General features: G+C 48.1%; 1 protein-coding gene across 2 annotated transcripts in view; it reads left to right on the top strand.

Annotated features, from left to right (window-relative positions):
• Mrtfa (myocardin related transcription factor A) overlaps positions 1–20,271 on the top strand; it is a 113,100-nt gene that overhangs the window by 84,096 nt on the left and 8,733 nt on the right. For both annotated transcript variants that reach the window (XM_076855202.2, XM_076855201.2), the window contains exons 3-7: positions 8,957–9,012; positions 12,290–12,365; positions 13,142–13,303; positions 17,803–17,978; positions 18,494–18,643. In XM_076855202.2, coding sequence (XP_076711317.2) covers positions 8,957–9,012; positions 12,290–12,365; positions 13,142–13,303; positions 17,803–17,978; positions 18,494–18,643 — 620 coding nt within the window. The remainder of the gene's footprint in view (positions 1–8,956; positions 9,013–12,289; positions 12,366–13,141; positions 13,304–17,802; positions 17,979–18,493; positions 18,644–20,271) is intronic.

Here is a 20,271-nt window from a genome sequence, read left to right as displayed (position 1 = left end):
TTCTGCTGTGCTGGCCCCTTCAAGAGAGGGCTGGAGGGAAAAGGAGTAGGACAGTGTGTGCTCCTGGACATTTTCTAAGGATAGATATGAAGTTCTCACTTCTGTCCCATTGCCAATATTAGAGAAAAGGACAGTGGCATTTGTTTCCAAAGGATTATCCAGGATAAAAAGCCAAATGAGAAAGATTAGATTAAAATCACTTTTGTTATTATTATTTTTTTAACTGTCACAAATTTGAAGGGGGGGGGGCAAAAACCACAAACGATACTCGATTGGTCTATTCTGTTTCTCTTACCTGCACCAAAACTGTGTACTGTGTTGCTAAGATATTAAGTTTGTTAAATGCATTTTTCACTTGCAGTATTTTCAATTTATGATGGGTTTATCAAGACATAACCCCATCATAAATTAAGGAACATCTGTACACACATGCACCCACGTGTGCGCTTGTGTGCGTGCGCGCGCGCGCACACACACACACACACACACACACACCCTTGGGCATCAATAGGATGTCTCATAATCAGCCACAAACTGAACATGGTCTCTTTCATCCTACCTTAAGCTTATTCCCCATGATCTCTTGTCTAAAAATGTCCATGGCACAGACATTCACCCAGTCACTCCAATATGTTCTTTTAACTGTACCTTTCCCCCCTTCTTTCAGTACTAGAGATTAAACCCAGAGTGTGCTAACAGTGAGCTACATTCCCAATCCTTTTTAAATTTTGAGTCAAGGTCTTGCTAAGTTCCTGAGATGGCTGTGAACTTGTGATTCTCTTGCCTCATCCTCCTTAGTTGTTTAGATTATAGGGCTGTGCCACCACTTCTTCAATGATCAATAAACTCTTGATCATTGTGGAGTGATCTTGTAAAAATGCAGTTCCTGGCTGTTTTGCATTTCCAGTTACAAAATTTATGATTCAGGCAAGGATCATCAGTAGGTTCTGTGACTATTAGGTAGAAGATTATTAGGGAATAGGATTTTTACATGGCACAAAAACGTTATTCTACAGATTATATATTGATATAAAGTGGAAAAATATTATCTTTAAGATGGAGAGACCTTGTGTGACCTTGAGGGTTGGTCTCACTGAGTTGTTTAGGGCCTTGCTAAGATCCTCCTGCCTCAGCTTCCCCAACTGCTGGGATTACAGGCATGCATGTGCTCAACTCTAAGGGTTGGTGTTTTTGTTTGTTTGTTTTTTGAGATGGAGTCTTACTACGTTGCCCAGTCTGGCCTCAAATTCACAGTCCTCCTGCCTCAGCCTCCAGAATAATTGGCCTGGTATCACCTTTCAAACTTTTAGCACCATCACTGTTGATACACCCATATCTAATTTCTCCTGATATGAATGAAGTATGTGTTACCTCTGTGGTCTTCTTGCCAAAAATGTAGGAGTATTACTCTGGATTGTGACTAAAGAAACAACAACCCATACAGATTTTTTTTTAAATGATTCTATTTATTTATTTGTTCTAATTTGTTATATATGAAAGCAGAATGCATTTCAATTCAGAGTACACAAATGAAGCACAATTTTCATTTCTCTGGTTGTACACAAAGTAGAGTCACGCCATTCGTGTCTTCATACATGTACCTAGGGTCAGATTCTTTATTTAGTCTTGGATTGGGGAAAATCCAAGCAGCTTTAAGAGATCATTTTGGGGAGCAGTTGAGAAATTTCAAATGAGGACATTAAATTAGATTGCATTATTGAATTAATGTTAATTTCCATAGACACGATAAAAGTATTTTAGATATGCAAGAAAATCTCCTCATTCTTAGGAAATGCACACTGAAGAATTAAAGGTGAAATACTGTGATTGATACCTGCAACTTAATTTCAAGCAATTCATAAATGAAAAAACATTAAGTGTTTGTGTGCAGGATGGAGGCAGGAGAGGAGAGCAAATATGATAAAAGATAACAAGTGAGTCTAGGTCAGATTTATATAACTTGTCAGTATTTTTTTTAGGTTTGAAAACTTGAAGTTGAAAGTGGGGAAAGCGTACCCTGTGAGTGCAGACATGGGGCGAAATGAATGTATGATGATTACCAGATGTGTTTTTGCTTTTTTAATTTTTATTTTTTTGATACTGGTGATTGAATCCAAGGGTGCTTTATCACTGAACTACATCCCCAGTACCCTCTTTTTAAAATTTGAGATAGGGTCTCACTAAGTTGCTTAGGGCCTTGTTAAGATGCTGAGGCTGGTCTCAAACTTGTTATCCTCCTGACTCAGCCTTCTGAGTCACTGGAATTACAGATGTGAGCCGCCATGCCTGGTCCAGCAACACTATTGTCCAAATATTATTAATTATCCTGAGATCAATGTATAGCCACCACATCAACCTGGGGAGTGACATAATCAGAACTGCATGAACAGAAATGGATGAGTTTGTTTCCTACTTGATGTTTTGTTTTTAAAAAAGTATGAATTTCTTTGGGTTTATCTTGTTCCGGGTTTACTGAGTTTGCTGAACCTGTAGGTTTATGTCTTTTGACAAATTTGGAAAGTTTTCAGCCAAAATTTTTGGTTTTTATGGCCTTCTTTTCTCTCTTCATCAGGACTTTGTTGACATAATGATGTTAGATTTTTGTGGAGTTCACAGGTCCCTGGGCTCTGTTCTGGTTTTCCCAGTCTGTTTTCTTTCTGTCATTCAGATGGAGTGGTTTCACTTGTTCTTTCTTTTGTCACCTCTCTTCTACTGTTGAGTCCGTCACTGAGTTTTCAACATTATTATGTTTTTTAGTCCTAAAATTTCCATTTGTTTGTCTTTATGTCTTCTCTTTCTTTGCTGAAATTTTCTGGTCTTTGCTGAGGATTTCTACTTTTTCTTTTGTTTCACCTGTGTTCATTGTTCGTTGAAGCATTTTATCATGGCTGCTTTAAAAAATTTGTCAGGCATTTCTGGCATCATCTTGATTTCAGCATCTCTTGATTTTTTTTTTTTCCTTTTTATTGTGAAATCTTCCTGTTCTTGGTGTGTTGAATGGTTTTTGATTAAAACCCAGACATTTTAGTAATAGGAATCTCTGCATTTTATTTCCCCCTATTTCAGCTGGTTTTCTCTGTTATTGCTGTGGCAGGGGATAGGAGGGGACTGTGCTGCCTCCTTACAATTGAGTAGAGGTAGAAGTCCGGGTCCCCCTTGGCAGCCATTGACACTTGTGTTGGTGGTGTGGGAGTGGCTGCTCATTAAGGATGAGAACTTCTTCTCCCCATATGGTCTCCACTAACAGTGTGGTGGCAGATTGTGCTACTCAGCCTTCCTCTGTCATCACCCCAGCATGGAGGAGTAGGGCCAGGTCTAGACTTGCACCCTGGGAGGGCGATGTTAGTTACTAGCTGGTGGGAATAAAAGTCCCAGTTTCCTACTTGGTCTTCTCTGACCCCACCTCATCAGCGGTATTGAAGCACATCATACAACCTTCTGAGGGTGGAAATCTAGGTTCCTAACTTGGCCTCTATTGAGGCAAGTTGGGGTAGAATTGAAGCTACCATTTCTTTGCTGTGTTGTTTGACTAAAGCAGAATAATTAGTGTCTTAAAAGTTTTCTGTCCATTGAACTGCCCTTTTCCTGGTCCTGGCTAGAGAAAGCAGGCTTTTGTTGGGGGCATTTTTAGCTGTACTCATAGGCATTTCTGAGTTGCAGGCTTCTTCAGCTCCAAGTCTGAGATATATGAGGTAAAAGAAAATTCAGAAAGGAACTCATCACCTTGTCATTCCTTGGGTCCCAGCCTCCTTAGTCAGTTTGCCTTTTCCCTACATTTCAGAATCTCCTTTTTAAAAAATATGTATATATAAAATCCAGAGATTTTACTTGTGCTTAGTGAGAAGAATGGAGAACAGTACATCTACTCCATCTTCTCAAAAGCAGAAGTTCCTACAGTAGCACATGGTATTCTTCATGGGCTGAGCCCTGCCTCCCCTGCCAGCCACATCATCTCCACGGGAACTTCTTGGTCCACCCATATCAAAGGTCTGTAGTTCCTTGAACTCACCTGTTCTTCCATACCTTCCTATAAAGTTTTCCTGGACAGTTCATGCACTGTTCTCTCAGGTTGAATTTTGCCTCTTCATCCTTTATAGCATCTTTAATTACCTCTACTGGTGTACTTCATCTTGCATCGCAACCATTTGTCTTTTCCCCACCAGACCACGAGTTAGGCCTTTGGTGGATCCTCATCCTCAGCAGCTGGTACAGTGCTTGCTCACTTGTTTGTTGGCTGTGTCCCACCTGGTTAGTTAGGTGTTATACCCCCTTGCATAGCCCTGTTGCTGTGCTGTGTATGTGCTTCCTGCTTCTACAGTGGCCTGCCTAAGAGCTGGGCTTCTCTGCACAGTGGCACTCTAAGGACCTTGCTAACTCTGATGTTCACGGCTTTGAGTTCCTCTGAATATGGAGTTGTTTGTGTGCTTTTGGCATGTTACTTTATCAAGGATGGGAACCTTAGTTTTTATGATTGTCAGTGCCTAATAGAACAACATTCGGAACTGGATACCTAATACATATTCCTTAATGATAATGATGAGGAAATGGGACTTGAGGGTTTATTGCTGTCAGTGACTGAGGAGGCTGAGGCAGGAGGACTACAAGTTCAAAGCCAGCTTGGGAAACTTAGCAAGACCCTATTTAAAAGTAAAAATTAAGGGGCTGGGGTTGTAGCTTAGTGGTAGAGCGCTTGCCTAGCAAGTGTGAGGCACTGGGTTCGATTCTCAGCACCACATATAAATAAATGAATAAAAAATAAAGGTCCATCAATGTCTAAAAAATATATTAAATAAATAGGGCTGGGTTTGTGACTCAGTGGTTCAGTGCTCACCTAACATGTGCGAGGTACTGGGTTCGATCCTCAGCACCTCATTAAAAAATAATACTAATAAATGGATAAAGGTGTCCAACTACAACTAAAAAATAAAAAATAATAAATAAAAATTAAAATTAAAAGGACTACAGTCGTGTAGCTTAATGGTAAAGGGGTGTCCCACAGTTTAATCTGCAGTACTACCAAAAAAAGAAAAAGAAAGAAGAAGAAGAAGAAAAGAAAGAAAAAGAAGATGGTCATTTTCCTTCTTTTTATTTCTTTAAATCACAAAGGACCTCAGTTAAGGCAGCAAACATGTCAGGGGCTGGGGAGGATGCCCAGAATATTAATTGGTGACTGGGCCCACATCTAGAACTGAACCATGACCAAGAGTGCTCCTCTTGGCCACTTTCGTTCATTCGATTTATGTGGAGAGCTTGTTTTTTTTTTCTTCTAGCATGTGCTGTACATTTCTCTTTGTTCACACAAAGCAGTACAAGGCCTCCAGTGGAACCAGCCACCAAGGGTAGGAAAAGGCAACCAGGAACTGCCTTCGGACACCAGAAACGTGTAGTGTGTACAGCCCTGTGTTTGCATCGGTCTTCCCTTTCCAGAACTGACGTCTCGGGGTTCCTGGGAGAATGAGGTCTTGAATGAGTGATATTCTCATTCTTCTGGGCACAGCTGTTGAGGCTGCGAGTAGGAAGGTGTGCAGTCCAGATGGATGCAGCCCTTCCTATGGGACACACGGTTCTGGGTTGGCTGTTGAGGCTTTTCATTTTTTCACACCTAGCAGAACCCTAAAATTTAAACCCTATTGTGCTTTGCTCTCCTTCCTTACTCTACTTAGATGGAAGCTTGGGCAATTTTCACTCGCCCTTGTCACTTGCTCCTGTCAAGAAGCCCAGAGCTTTACCCAGATCATCATATATCTCCATCACCAGGCCACACTTTGGAATGTGGCTGTAACAGAGCTGGCTGGACACACACAGGAGTTGCCCCCAGTTTCAAACCCAGTGGGCCAGGAGCACTTGCTCTCCCAGCTCCAGTCTCTCCAGATGAACCTGGGAAGCTCATAGTCAGATGTCTAGAGAAAAGCCCTCAGAAAGAGGGGGACTTTGCTCCCTCCTCCTTCCATCTGGCAGAAGTGGCTATTGAAATGCTGAAAGAATTAAAAATGGGGAAAGAGGAGCACATACTGAGCTGGACTGCGTGGGGGCCGGGTTAGGCCCAACCCTTGAAGAATGGCCTGACAGTGAGCTATAGTTCAAATCCTGTTGGATTCATCACGCATAATGTTGAATTAGATGAGATTATAAAGTTATTATAAAAATCAGCCTACCATTTAGAATTGTTCATTATTATCTTGAATTCTTTTCTTGGTCTTCATTTTTGGCTCTCCTGACCAGACCTTATCCAGCTAATGAGTTCCTCCAGCTTCTCACCCGCCTCTCAGTCATCACCTAATATCAGGCTCAGTCAGGGCTGCTCCATGGTAAGCCCAAGTTTTAAATTATGCCTTTTGATGCCTGAAAGTCCTGGGATCCCCTGGTGGGTCCCTGAACACCCTTTCTGAGTCTTTCTTTACCTGTGCTCAGTACCGTGGTCAAGCTGGCCTCACATTGCCTGAGTTCAGATCCACATCTAACTAGAACATCTAATTGACCACCTTCCCCCACCCCTATGTAGCAGATTTATTTCTTCTCTACTTTTTTTTTTCCTTTTGATGGGGGGAGCGTTTACTAGGGATTGAACTTGGGTCCACTCAACCACTGATCCACATCCTCAGTCCTATTTTGTATTTTATTTAGAGACGGGGTCTCACTTTGACTCTGCTGCCTCGCCCTCCTGAGCCATTGGGGTTATTGGCATGCGCCACTATATCCAGCTCTTTTCTATTTTTTGAATAAATTAAGAAACCAACCTAGAGAAGCGGGCAGATTCTTACTCTCTAGGAGAAAATGAGGCCCAGAAAGCAGTCACACCAGCCGTATTTGGTAGAACCCAGGATTGACACAACATCCATGACTTGCTCTCCAGGACCTTTGTGAAGCTTTTCTTTTTTTTTTTTTTTTTTGTACCAGAGATTGAACCTAGAGGCGCTTAACCACTGAGCCACATCCCCAGCGTATTTTGTGTTTTATTTAGAGACAGTATCTCACTTGAGTTTAGTGCCTCGCTTTTGTTGAGGCTGGCTTTAAATTTGTGATTCTCCTGCCTCAGCCTCCTGAGCCACTGGGATCACAGGCATGCGCCATGGCGGCTGGCTTTTGTGAAGTTTTGAGCAGAGGTGAGATTCAGAATTCCTCCTGTTAATGACAGTTTCAAGCTGTGCGGCAGACTCCTCTTGGTATTCTGTCACTGGCCTTACAAAATATTCTTTAATTCATTGAGTACCTACTATTCTAGGTACTGTGGATTCTGTGAGAAATGAAAAAAATTAGAAAGAACCCTGCTGTGCTCCTGTGGGGCTTATGGTAACAATAAGAACATATGTGAAACTACTATAAGACATGATGAGCCAGGTGGGGTGGCACATGCCTGTGATCCCTGTGGCTTGGAAGGCTGAGACAGGTCGCTAGTTCAAAGCCAGCCTCAGCATCAGCGAGGTGCTAAGCAACTCAGTCAGACCCTATCTCTAAATAAAATACAAAATGGGGCTGAGGATGTGGCTTAGTGGTCAAGTGCCTGAGTTCAATCTCCCTGGTACCAAAAACCAAAAAAGACTGTGATGAGTGCTCTGGAGAATGAGGCAGAGGAGGAATCTGGGACGGGGCAGCACATACTGGAAGTTATTTCCTTGACCAAATCTGTCCGTGTGCTGAGCTCTCAGGGCCAGGTGCGCACGTTCATCATACACAGCACAGGTTCCAGCACACTAGGGCTCCATCTTTACTTAGTAGAGCCTGGGCAGGGAGCAACCTGTCCTGTGGTTGGGGAAGGAACCATGGGGCTGGCTTTTCCAAATTTATTTGCTAGGCCTAGAGCTCCACCTGCTGTTAGAGGGTAGAAAAGACTCTTAGGGGAACTTTGAAAACTAGTTTCTTTTTATCCTAAGATACATTTTTTAAAAATTTTTAAACAAATCCTGCTGGGACATTTGAGGCTTTCTTCTGGGACTGCTGTTGCTGAGGCCCAACCTCCGGGGAAGAAGGGGAGGAAGGGGAGGAAGCACAGAGGCCCAGGCAGGATGGGGTCCTATCTGTGCTCTTGCTACTTTTAGCGTCTCATTACCCCTGCACTCCCACCACAGCCAACAGCCTATAAAGTTATCTCTGCACACAGTTTCACAGCTGTTCAGAAATCCTAGGTCAGCAGAAGTGAAACTGACTACAATCTTGTAAATTTCTCTCTTATTGCCATCGTTCCCTGCTTGAAGTGAGTCAGGCCTTGCCCTCTTCCGCAGTGTCTTAAATCATTATTTGTCCCCTTAGAGTAAAATTCTCGATAAAAGGAGGCGGGTCCTCCATTCACAGCAAGGTGTTTGTAGAGGGGCTTTATTTGGGCTTGTCCCCTAAGTGTGTGGGCTGGAGGTGGGAGCTGTGGTACACTTGGTGGTGTCCCCAGAATAGAGCTAGAGCCACACCCTTCTTATCAGCTGCCGGTGGTGTGTGTGCTTCACAAGGGTAAGCCTTGTGATGGCTGGGAAGTTCCTTTAGTCCTTAGGGATGATGTTCAAATTAGCTTTAGCAGCACTACTAATGCCAGCTGAAGTGAAGAAGGAATTAGCACCTGAGAAGAGACCTTTTTGGTTCAACTGTCCATTGAAACCATTTGTCCATTCATTGATTCCTGATGAGGCTGAAGGTGGGCCTGGCATGTAGATGCACCCTGCCCTATGTAGGTCCTGAGAGTGAGGTGAGGCCCAGGTGGGCTTGGCTGTAGGTGCTGTGCACATTATGGAGCCTAAGTGAAGGTAGTAGTGACTGCTCCTGATAGGAATTATAAAGGAACCTTAACAGTCAGGCCATAGCTAAGCCATAAAGGCTCCTGCTTGCTCAGGTATTGCTTCTTCTTTACTCCAGCTGTGTTATGGCACTGCTAAAATTAACTTGAATGTCAGATGCCCTCTCCACTGAAAACTGTAGTACTTAATGTGATGCGTCACGAAAAGTAATTCTTCTCTGGCTCTTCTTTCAACAGCTTTGAAAAGTCCAGCTGCGTTTCATGAGCAGAGAAGGAGCTTGGAGCGGGCCAGGGTAAGGCATCCTTCTTCCCTAGCACCTTGAAAGCATGTTGTTGGTGCTCATTGCATTGCTGGTTACATTTCCTTTGGGTCAGCCCTTGCCTCACAGCTCGACCCAGAGGCTTCTGCTTTCCTACTTTGTCCCTCCCCCACTGCTTCCTACAGTGGTCCTATGGAATATGGTCGGAGTGAGGCTCTCCTTCAGTGTATCTGAGGGTATGGGATGATCACCCAGGCCTCCCTCCCTGACCTGGCTCTGGACACCTTTAGTTTTCCCATCTTTAGTTTTGAGCTGTTTATGGATGATAGACACCAGTATAGTCACAGAACAACCTCCTATGTCCAGGATGCACTGCCCCACCCTTGCAGGACAGATGCCCCAAGGAAGCCTCCCTGGTCTCTGCCTGCCCCAGAGCAGCCAGTGTCCATTTGCACCCTTTGAAAAGCAGAAGCAGGTGGCTCAGAGCCTAGGTTTCCTGCTGTAGCACCTCACTTGTGTCCCTGTCCCCTTCAGTTTCAGTTCCCCAGTGGCCCCTGGGGAATATCCTCCTGCCCAGTGTGGGCAGATATGAGGAAGTCACCAGAATGTGCTTCCCATCCCACTCCTTTACTTTTTTCTTTTACATTAAGTCAAGGAAAGAGACCCTTCTTCCTATGGGGAGAACCACACCTCTCTTAGAGTCTGAAATATTTGCCCCTAAGATTAAAACTATTTTTTACCTTAGAAAATTATGATTAATTCTTAGTGAATAGAAAGAATGAGGTCGTGGGTGTTGGGAACCAAAAGCAGTAACAAACTGCACTGTTTGTGGGAGCAGTGGAGGGTCCACTGGGGAGAAAGGGTCAGAAGGTTTGCCTGTGTGCACCCCCGCCCCGCCCCCAGCCAACAGCTCTGTGTAGGGTGGACACACACTGATTAGGACAGCTGCTGTCCTATCAAGCGTTTCTATACGTGAGGTTAAACCCGATTATTGTTCGTCTTCACATCAGCTCTATGGATCACATGCCGTTGTCCTCTTTTGTTTTTCCCCACTCAGTTGCACGCAGCCCTTTTCTCTTATTTTGAGACAGGGTCTTGCTAAATTGTTCAGGCTGGCCTCAAATTTGTGATCCTCCTCTCACAGCCTCTTGGGATCACAGCATGCACAATATCCCCTTGCTATTACCCTTATTTCATAGATGCAGCCAAGGGAGGTTAGCCACATTATCCATCTAGTATTGCAAAGCTCACGCAAACCTTGTTCTGTGGATTCCAATTTTTTTTTTTTTTTAGCAAAGTAATTTTATTTCCTAATGTATGTAAACGTGTTCATTCAATATGTGCTTATCTTGCACATCTGTTCACAAATGATTTCCAGATTACAATAATTGCTTTTATATTTAAGCATATACTAAAAATTATCTTAGTTGAGATTTAAAAAATGAGTCTGTTGGATTGGTTACAGCAGAACTTGCTTTAATAAGTTCTAACAACTCAAAGCTTTGAAACCTGCCACTTTTGCATTTGAATAAGATGCTGAGTACTGTCAGCCTGTGTTCCATGCATTTTTTTTTTTTTTTTTGGTACCATTGAACCTCAGGGGCACTTGACCACTGAGCCACATCCCCAGTCCTATTTTGTATTTTACTTAGAGACATGGTCTCACTGAGTGGCTTAGTGCCTTGCTTTTGCTGAGGCTGGCTCTGAACTTGAGATCCTCCTGCCTCAGCCTCCTGAGCTGCTGGGATTACAGGAGTGTGCCATTGTGTTCGGCTATAGGGTTCCATGCATTCTTTAAGTGGTAGCACCCTTACCACATCTGTGGCTCTTGTGCAGGGTGGTGGCTATGAGGCATGTCTGGTGGCTATGAGGCATGTCTGGTGGCTGTAGCAGTGTCAGGTCACAGCAGGAGGGGTTGATACACTGTTCACCTCTCGTGAGTGATTCCTTTTTCATCAGTTGCTCAGCCACTCATGCTCTCCAGTGGTCATGAGTGTTTTTCATGGTATCAGCTGCCAAGTCTTTGTTTTTACATTCTGCATCTAAGGCAAACTGGTTCTTTCCTTTCCCATCAGGAACCTTGTTCCTTTTAACCCAGTCCTAAATAGCTTCTAGGTAGGCAGACTTCAGCCATTTGGCATTATTAATACATTTACTGTCGTTGGAAGAGATGCATAGGTATGTGGGAAGGGGCTGAGTTGCCCTCCCAGCACCTACATGAACCTGGAAGGTCCTCCAGACATTTTTTTTGTAATTAGTATGGCATTCACCTCCACCTGGGCCACCATTCAGAGCTTGAGGTGGCTTACAAAATGCACCTACTCTGAGTCTGTGAAGAGGTGGAGAACCCTACTCGTGCTCTTTCATCCTCTGCAGCTGCTGAGGCAGTACCACTGCTAGTGTTAGACCCAGAGTCCAGAGCCACTTAAGCCATCTCTTGGAGAACTCAGCCCCTCAGGATGGGCTCAGGAGAGCACCAAGGCAGCAAACGGACAAGGCAAGGACCAGCCCTAACCCTTACTATACATACAGTGTGCCTGATATTTTGTACTGTATTCTACCCTGTCCGGTTCTGTCGTGTCTTATGCTGGTCTGACTCACTACCAGTCTTAATCTGTAGTTTGAAAATGCTGGTATGGAAGTTAAAGCATAGTCTCTGGAGTCAGATCTAGGTCAGCCCACATGTTGGCTCTGTGGATGTTGAGGAATGATTTAGTTCACCCAGTCTAATAAATGCAGAAATGAAGACATTGGACTTTGAGGAACTAGAGCTGTGATACCATGTATCAAAATTAGTATTGATTTGGCAGTCATTCAGAATGAGTTGAAAGTGCTCATGAGATCACAGAATGCTGAGTTTTTTGAAACAGGCCATAAAATTATATTCAGTATGATTATAGCTCTACAAAATCAAATTTATCTTCGGCATGAAAGAATGACTAGAATCATCCCAAAATACTAACAGTGGGTGCTTACAAGTTTTTGTTGTTGTTTTAGTTTCTTAATTTTATTTGATGAACATATTACTTTTATGATAGTATGAGTAATAATTTTTTAATATGTATATCACAAATCCAGCCTCTGAAACCAGTGGTCTTAAAGAATGGTGCTCCTGGCAGGCACAGTTGGAAGCTGCTGAGCCTCCCACGCCTCCCTGTGTTTCAGAACCCTGCAGTCACCAAGTAGAGGTCGTGGGGGCTGCAGAGGTGGCCACCAGCAGTCACTATGGCCAGGACTTACTTTGTGGTCCTGTTCACACTGTAAGTTCATGACCTGGACCTGAGAGTTTCTTGATGTGTTCTCTCTGTAGACAGAGGACTATCTGAAACGGAAGATTCGTTCCCGGCCGGAGAGGTCTGAGCTGGTCAGGATGCACATTTTGGAAGGTGTGTGGGTTGGAGATGCTCCTTTCCCTTGCTGTGTTCCCACTCAGCTAGTGCTTTCTTCTGCCTGCCTTCTACCCTTGCCCATCTCTGCTGGCAGGAGGCAGGCAGAGACTTCCTACAGTCAGACAATAGTGCTGTGGGGGCTGCCACGGGCTTCTTGGATGTGCCCAAGAAGCAGTCACGTTCTGTCAGGGTGCTTGGCCTCTGTCCCACCATCCTTCTCTCTACCAGGGAAGACCCTCTCTGTCCTCCAAAGTCAGTTTTTAGAATGTGCCTTCTCTCTTTTCGTTCATTGCTTTGCTCACTGGCACTTACTTGAGTACCTGTGACGGGGGCAGTTGAAGAGAGTGTGCTCCTTGTGCCCTGCCTGGCCCAGCCTTGTGTTTCCCCGAGTTTTCTGGAAACAGCATAAATATGTTCACTTTTTATTTGTTTAGTTTGGGGCTATTTTGGGGGACAGAAAGACTTTTTTGAGTCTGAACCCCACATTTTGCAGGTAAAGACACTATGCCCCCTGGTCCAGGTTTGAGGGAGAGCAAAGTGTTTGCATCATCTGTGCCCCTTTGTCTCTAGCTCCACCTTAGAATGTCCTATGGGTTGGCCTGGCCTGGCCTGGCCTGGTTATAGTTGACCTTGTGACACTCGAAGCCATGCCACCCTTCATGCCTTTATAATGCTTTCTGCTCTGGTGGTCTCCACTCCTGCACCCTGGGGCTTCCAAAGCAGAACCAGGGATTCTCTTCCTCTTCCCACACCCTGTTCTCTCCTGTGGTCAGAGACCTCCGCTGAGCCTTCCCTCCAGGCCAAGCAGCTGAAGCTGAAGAGAGCCAGACTAGCCGATGACCTCAATGAAAAGATTGCACAGAGGCCTGGGCCCATGGAGCTGGTGGAGAAGAACATCCTGCCTGTTGAGTCCAGCCTGAAGGAAGCCATCATTGGTGAGGAGGCGCAGGCCACCATGTGCGCCATGATCGCAGCAGGGATGCACAAGGGAAGGGAGTGCCTGAGGCGGAGTCCTGCTTTTGGCTCTTGCTTGCAAACTTCCTGAGTAGCCTCAGGTGGGGTGGCACAGAGCCTGAGAGCCTAAGAAGCAGGTGTCAGGTATCGAAGGGATTAGGACCACACAAAGATAAGTAACAGAGAGGCTTCCCATCACTCTTTGTGTCTGTGAACTCAGGGGCCTTTTCGGTCCTATGATAATTTAGTAAGTGCCAGGATCGACATGTAGAGAGATCAGAAATTAGAAACCTGTACCTTACTGTTGAGTTTTCGTCTCTTCTCCCCTCTTCTCTCCTCTTTGTTCCTCTCCTCTCACTCTCCCTTCCTCTTCCTTCTCTTCCAGGGTTGGGGATGAAATCCGCTGTCTCAAGCATGCTAAGCAAACACTCTGCCATTGAACTACGCCCCTGCTGCTGCTGCTGCTGCTCCTCCTCCTCCTCCTCCTCCTCCTCCTCCTCCTCCTCTTCCTCCTCTTCCTCCTCCTCTTCCTCCTCCCTCCTTATTCTTCATATTCTTATGGTCCTTGGGTTTTAACCCAGAGCTTTATGCATGCTAGTCAAGTACTCCTACCACTGAGCTATATCCATGGCTTGTTTTCTTTCTTTCTTTCTTTTTTTTTTTTTAATTTTGAGATAGGGTTTCATTAAGTTGCACAGACAGGCCTAGAACTTGTGATCCTTTTGCCTCAACCTCCCAAGGAGCTGGGGGCTAGGTGGGTGCCACTGTACCTAGTTCCTTATTATTTTTATTAGTGAAAATTCTTCCCAGAGTCTGGCCTTTTCCTCAGGTATTTCATTTAACACGCACTGAGGGACCCAAGCAGTGTCCTGGGCTCTAGCACTGCAGTCTCACAGGGCAGCCCAGCCTCTGTCCCTACAGAGCTCCTACCCAGGGCAGAGGCAGAAGCTGTACTGGAGGGGACACAGGCTCCTCAGGGTTAGAAGAAGAGCAGGAAGTGCCACTAGGAGGAGGCAGGACAGGGGAGGAAAGGATAGGCAGGGAGAGCAGCCCCTGGGGTGAGAAGAAGCTAAAAGAGAGGGTGTCTAGGCAGAGGCTAGGATGTGCAGCGCCTTGGTGCCGCAGTCAGGAGCGCAGGCTCGACTCTGCATAGGGAAAGGAAGAGCCATCTCTCTCCTCTGGCTAGGGTGTCCTGGTGGCTTGCTCTTCATCACACACCCGGCATCTTAGTGGACACCAACTAGGTGGCCTGTGATCCACTTCCATCCTGACACTCCATCCTGGTGTGAGGTCCCACAGGTTAAGGGCTCAATTCCATAGACTGCCCCTACTTCAGGTCCTAATCGGAAGACCCAGATTGTGACCTTTGCTTCTGATGGACAGGTTATAATCACAATTCCCATGACCCCCCTCCTGGAACTTGATAATTGGTTAGGACATCTCAAGAACTTGGAAAAGTACTTACATTTACTGGTTTATTATGAAGGGTGTAAAGGATATAGACGAGTGACCAGATGGAAGGGAGGCCCAGGGCAGGGCTGGTGGGAGGGGTTGGAGTCCTTATCTCCTCTGGACCCACCACCCTCCCAGTGCCCATCAAATCTTGCCCAAGAATTTATTTTACAGAAGTGGATCTGCAGCTTCTCCCACTTCCCCCTCACCGCCTCTCTGGAGGTGGGTGGTCTTTCCAGTCTACTTGAACTTTGTGGCACTGGCAGCTGCCATGCTGGCCCACCTGAACCTGATACTCCTTTCTCCATTTGACATAGGAGCCCTTAGAGTTCACTGATTTTTTTTTTTTTCCCCTGCATGTTTCCTCCCTTATCTCAATATTTTCCTCTTCAGGCACCTCAGAGTCCCTGGTTGCAGGCTTCTGGGTGGCCAGGCCAGTTCTGGACTTCACAGCCCAGACTTAGCAACATGCCCGGCCTGAGCAGTCTTGAGACTATGGAGATGGATGTGGTAGGGTTTGTGCTTTTAGAAAATCCAGTCTTGACACGAGAAGACCATATAAATAAGTGATTTCTTATGCCAGCTCAGCATAGTAGAAGGGCTATGGCCCTGTGGGGCAGCTGCGTCACTTTCCTAGTGGAGTTGTTGGCATGATCCCACGCAGTGACGGACAGGGCCCATCATGGTCCTTGGTGCCTGGAGAGGCCCACAAAGTGGTGGCTGCTGTTGGTAGTGGTGATGCTCACTGCAGACCACTTGGCAGCTAGTGGATGTGTGCACTCCGAGCAGTGGGGCTGGCAGAGGACAGCTGTCAGGGAGGGGGACAGTGACAGTGACTGGGAAAGCACCCCCCCACACACACATACACAAGATAGCACATTTGCACTCAGCCTGGAACTTGAACAAGAGATTGCCTAAAGGAGGAGGTCCAGAGGGACATCTTGGGCAGAGCGACAGCCAGACAGTAGCCAGGAGGCCTGGTGGAGCACAGCTGGCTTAGGAGTCTGGCAGGGAGGGGCTCATCGATGATTTGAGACAGGGAAGCATTTGCCAGAAAAGCCAGGTTGGACTGTTAGGGGACAGGAGGCAAGGAGGTGGCAACAGCAGCTGTGTGTCTTGTTCATGGGCTCATGCCTGAGAGGGAGGTGCCAGGTTGAGCTGGGAGTCTGGAGCAGGTATATGGACTGAGAGGAAGCAGGTGCAGGAGAGGCTGAGGAGCTGAGGCAGCAGTTCCAGGGGAACAAGGGAAGGAAATTGAACCTTGCATCCAGGTAGAGGTTTGGTTCTGGTAGGAGAGGCAGGGCTGAGGACAGGAGAGGAGGCCTGCTAAGAGGAGGCTATGGTCCCCCTCCACGCGCACCTTCACATGCCTTTCCTTTGGAAGGCCACCCACAGGGGTCGTTAGCATTCACAACAAGCCCTCTTCTCCAGGAAGTCTTCCCCGGGGCTCTACCCAGCATGTCCTTGGCTTCTGCACTTCCTCAGCACAGCATCTGCTCCACTCCAGGCCGATGAAGCAAGCCTTCAGAGGCCAGGGACCCTGACTCTGCCCCCAGTGCCTGCGTGGCCCCGGAGAGAGGACAACAGAGTGTAGCCTGGCTCTGGCCTGCCGAAGCCTTGCTCCTCCCCAGCATCCCTGCAGCTTCCTCCAGTTGCACTAGTCCCATGGGAGTTGCAGATTATCTGGGCCAGGTCACCATAGCCACATGCTAGACTCCATGCAGCTGCTGCCCCACAGCAGATCTCCACCCTAGAAGCGAGAGCTTGTGAAAGTCTAAATGTATGACTGGTGCAATGCGCAGGTGGTCGGCAAGCTCCCGCCCTCTCGGCATTGCTCTCCTGGCCCATTACTGTAGTTGGCCAGCAAGGAGCAACTCAGCTGTGTCCTCCCAGGTCCAGGGTAGGAGAGAGCCTCAGTCCTTGGCCCTGGAGAGGAAGAGGTTGCTGGGAGCCTCACGCCCAGACAAACTCAGCCTGAGCCATCGAGGCTTGTTCCTCTTCCTCATCTGAGGTTTTCCCACCATAGCACATCTCCCAAGGCCTGACAGGCCCCACACCCTGCCTTCTCCATGCCTTAGTTCCTCCTGTGTGGGCAGCTGACGAGTTCGACCTGCCACGCACCTCTTCCCACAACCGCATGGAGGTGGTAGTTGTGACATGACGCTTGAAATACCCTCCTTGCCTCTGTCCCCCTTTCCTTCCTCTTGTGGTCTGAGATTCCCACGCTGGGCCTTATGGATCAGGAGCACCATGCGGAGCTGTCCTTCCCCACTTCCCAGCAGCTCTGAGATGACATGTATACACTGTGGTGCTGTGTGGTCCTGGGTCCAGCCAGGGCAGTTATGGACAACAGCATGTTTCTTTTGCTACTTTTGCTGCCAGACGCTGGGTCTCTGAGGGTCACTGACTTCTAAAGGGGCCACCCTACTTCTGCTGATCCTCTTTCACTGCAGGTGCCTGCCCACCTAGGATGCCCTCCACTCTGGCTTCAGAGTCGAGCTCCCTGTATTTGTTTGGCCTTTGGGGAGTTGAGTCAGCCCTGAGAAGGCTGTCGCTTGAGCTCTGTGGCCCCGCCCTGACAGACACAGGGCCTTATTATATGCTGTGATCATGGGGGGCAGAACTGTGTGGCCATAGGATAGGGTGAAGTACCCCCTGCAATGGGATGTGGATGAGGCCAGGAGGCAGCCTGCATCTTCCAGTGTGGAGCAGACTGGAGGGATGAGCAAAGGGTTTGACTTTGAAAACTGAACACAGGGTACAGTTACAAGCAAGAGGCTCAAAATTAAGGCTTCCTTCAGCCCAAGGAAGTACCACAAGGGCCTCAGAAGCCTTTGCCAGTCTGTTTCAGACTCCTGGCCCTGACCTTCCTCATGCTCTCCTGCACCAAAGAAGGCAGAGTGATGCCAGTCTCCCTTTGTTTGTCTGCATCATGGGTCAAGGGTCAGGCCCTCTGCTGGGACAGCCTTTCTTTCTGTCCAGCTATTGTGGGGACCACAGTGGAATCTGACTCTGGCTTTGGTTTCAGTGGGCCAGGTGAATTACCCGAAAGTAGCAGACAGCTCTTCCTTTGATGAGGACAGCAGTGACGCCTTATCCCCTGAGCAGCCTGCCAGCCATGAGTCCCAAGGGTCAGTGCCATCACCCCTGGAGGCCCGAGTCAGCGAACCATTGCCCAGTGCCACTTCCATGTCCCCCACTCAGGTAAGCTTGCCCAATCCCAGACACTGCTGCTTCCCCACACTTCTGGGGGCTGTTTAGTGTAAGCTGTTCCCTAGGCCACATAGGTGGCTCCTGCTCTGGCACAGGGGAGCCAAAGGGTGTTGCCTGGTAGCCTAGGCACTTGTTACTTGGGTTTCCAGTGGTGAGGAGGGAGGTGTTGACAGTGGCCCTTCAACTCTGGCAGCCTGAGCAACTTTGGGCCCTAGAGAGGGCCAGTGGGGCAGGCCACCTTTCCTGTGGACGCACAACCTCCCTGCCCCCCCCACCCCAATCACTCCTTCTCAGTGCCTCCTGGCCCCAGTGCACTTGATTCAGCAAGAGGCCACCACCCCAACAGGCTGGTCACGCTTGTTCTTTTTCCCCTGGTCTTGGCCCATCATTTGCCCTTTGGCCATGATGGTGTCTGAGGAGGTGGCTGCCACCCCCATTGCTGGCAAGGTGGGCTGGGCACGCTCCACCTGGAGGTGCTGATGTCCTCACTTCCCCTCCTCTTTCAGGTTCTTTCTCAACTCCCTATGGGCCCGGATTCCGGAGAAACGCTTTTCTTGTCAGAGCAGCCTCCTCTGCCTCCCCCGCCTCTGCTGCCCCCCAGCCTCACCAATGGAACTGCTGTCCCCACCGCCAAGTCCACTCCCACGCTCATTAAGGTACAGTTATGCTAGCAGTTGTACCATCCCCTTCCCCATGCCCCTCAGAGCCCTGTGGTGACCTCATTCTAGCTATGGGGACAGCTGCAGGGGTGGAGCACATGCCCTCTACCAAGGTGCCTGAGGGAGTCTGGGCATACCCCCCGGGTCTCTCACCTGTGGTGCTGCTTGGAGGCGCAGTGCTGATGAGCACTGCCTTTGCTGCAGACTGGCTACATCATAAAGAGGAGAGGTTTATTTTAGCTCAGGTACTGAAAGGTCTAAGGCCATTTGGTGTTGGCCTTGGTGCTATCAGGGTCCCAGGGCAGTCAGGGCATTGCATGGTGAGAGATGAGAGCACACACATGTGTCCTGGTGTTTCTTGACGAAGTCACCAGAGTCTAGTTAGGAACCCACCCAGATGACCTTGTCTAACCCTAATCACCTCTTGAGGCCCAGTTCTAAACACCACAGGTAAATGTCCATCCTCTAACACAGTGGGCTTCCCCTCCAGCCTGAGTGGGGGGTGGGGGACAGGCCACTGTAAACCACAGTGTGCTAGCCGGGCCGGCTCCTCGGCTCTTGTTCCCACTCTCATCCATGAAGACACACCCACACTCTACCTCCTTACTCTGCAGTGCCTGTGGCATCAGAGAGCCCTGTGCTTCAGGACAGGACTGTGGCTGGCCCTGCTGCTGTTGGTTTTCTTTTTCCAAGACCTGACCTGAGGGAAGGAGGGAGGGTGAGGACGCTGCTGGCCTTGCATGCACAGAAGCCTCCTGTAAACTCGGCAGTAGGGAGGGCCACCCTGGGTCCTGCAGCCCTGCAGAACCCCCCCGACTTCCAGGATTTAGGGGGTTCTACCCCCAACTTGCTTTCCTCTCCTGCTTTCTGTCCTGTCCTTTCCTCTTCTCTAGGCTTCACTCTCACCACAGACCCTGCTCCTGGCTTGATCACCCCTAGCCACCTGCAGCTCCCCTGGCCACAAGTCTCAGGAGAGGCCAACACATCCTTGTCTTCATTCTTAGGCTTTTGTTGAGCCCTGGCTTGGCCCTGGAGGCTGCCTGCCTCCCAGGGAGACACCCCCAGTCCTGCTTTTTTTGGTGCATGGCTGTGTGTCACCTCTGGAGGCTGTCCCCCAGCTCCTGTGGCCTGCGCTCTAGCTTCTACCCCAGGCTGAAGGAGCGGTCAGCCACCTCTCCTCCCAGCTTCAGCTGATGCCTGTCAGAGCCCTCTCAAACCTCTGCTCTCTTTCTTACCCTTGCTGATGTCACAGCCCCCCCACTCCCACCCCCAGCTCTTCTCTTAAGCTTGCTCCTCAAGACACCCTGTGGTCTTCGTTTGACCACCACACATTTGCATATGAGTGGTCCCTCTGTGCTCTCCTCCTCCCAGCCCTGCTCCTCACCCACACACGTTCATGTTCTGTGTTCATGCCTTAGTGGATCACCTCCACCCAACCTTTTGTGTTACATTGCCACCTTGGTTGAGACCTCAGCTGCTCCTGCTTGGTCTTGACCCTGCCATTGCCCTCTGCTCAGACACTTCCTGGTTCCCCACACCCTTCAGCTCTCCCCTGCTTACTCTTGCTGTCCTCCATCTCTGCCTTCCCTGCTCTAAGAACAGGCCTTCCAAGCATGACCTGCTGG

The sequence above is a fragment of the Callospermophilus lateralis genome, chromosome 4 (genome assembly GCF_048772815.1).
Source record: "Callospermophilus lateralis isolate mCalLat2 chromosome 4, mCalLat2.hap1, whole genome shotgun sequence".
Classification (NCBI taxonomy): domain Eukaryota; kingdom Metazoa; phylum Chordata; class Mammalia; order Rodentia; family Sciuridae; genus Callospermophilus; species Callospermophilus lateralis.
Note: the sequence above shows the minus strand (reverse complement) of the source record. Positions and strands in the feature narration are given on the sequence as shown.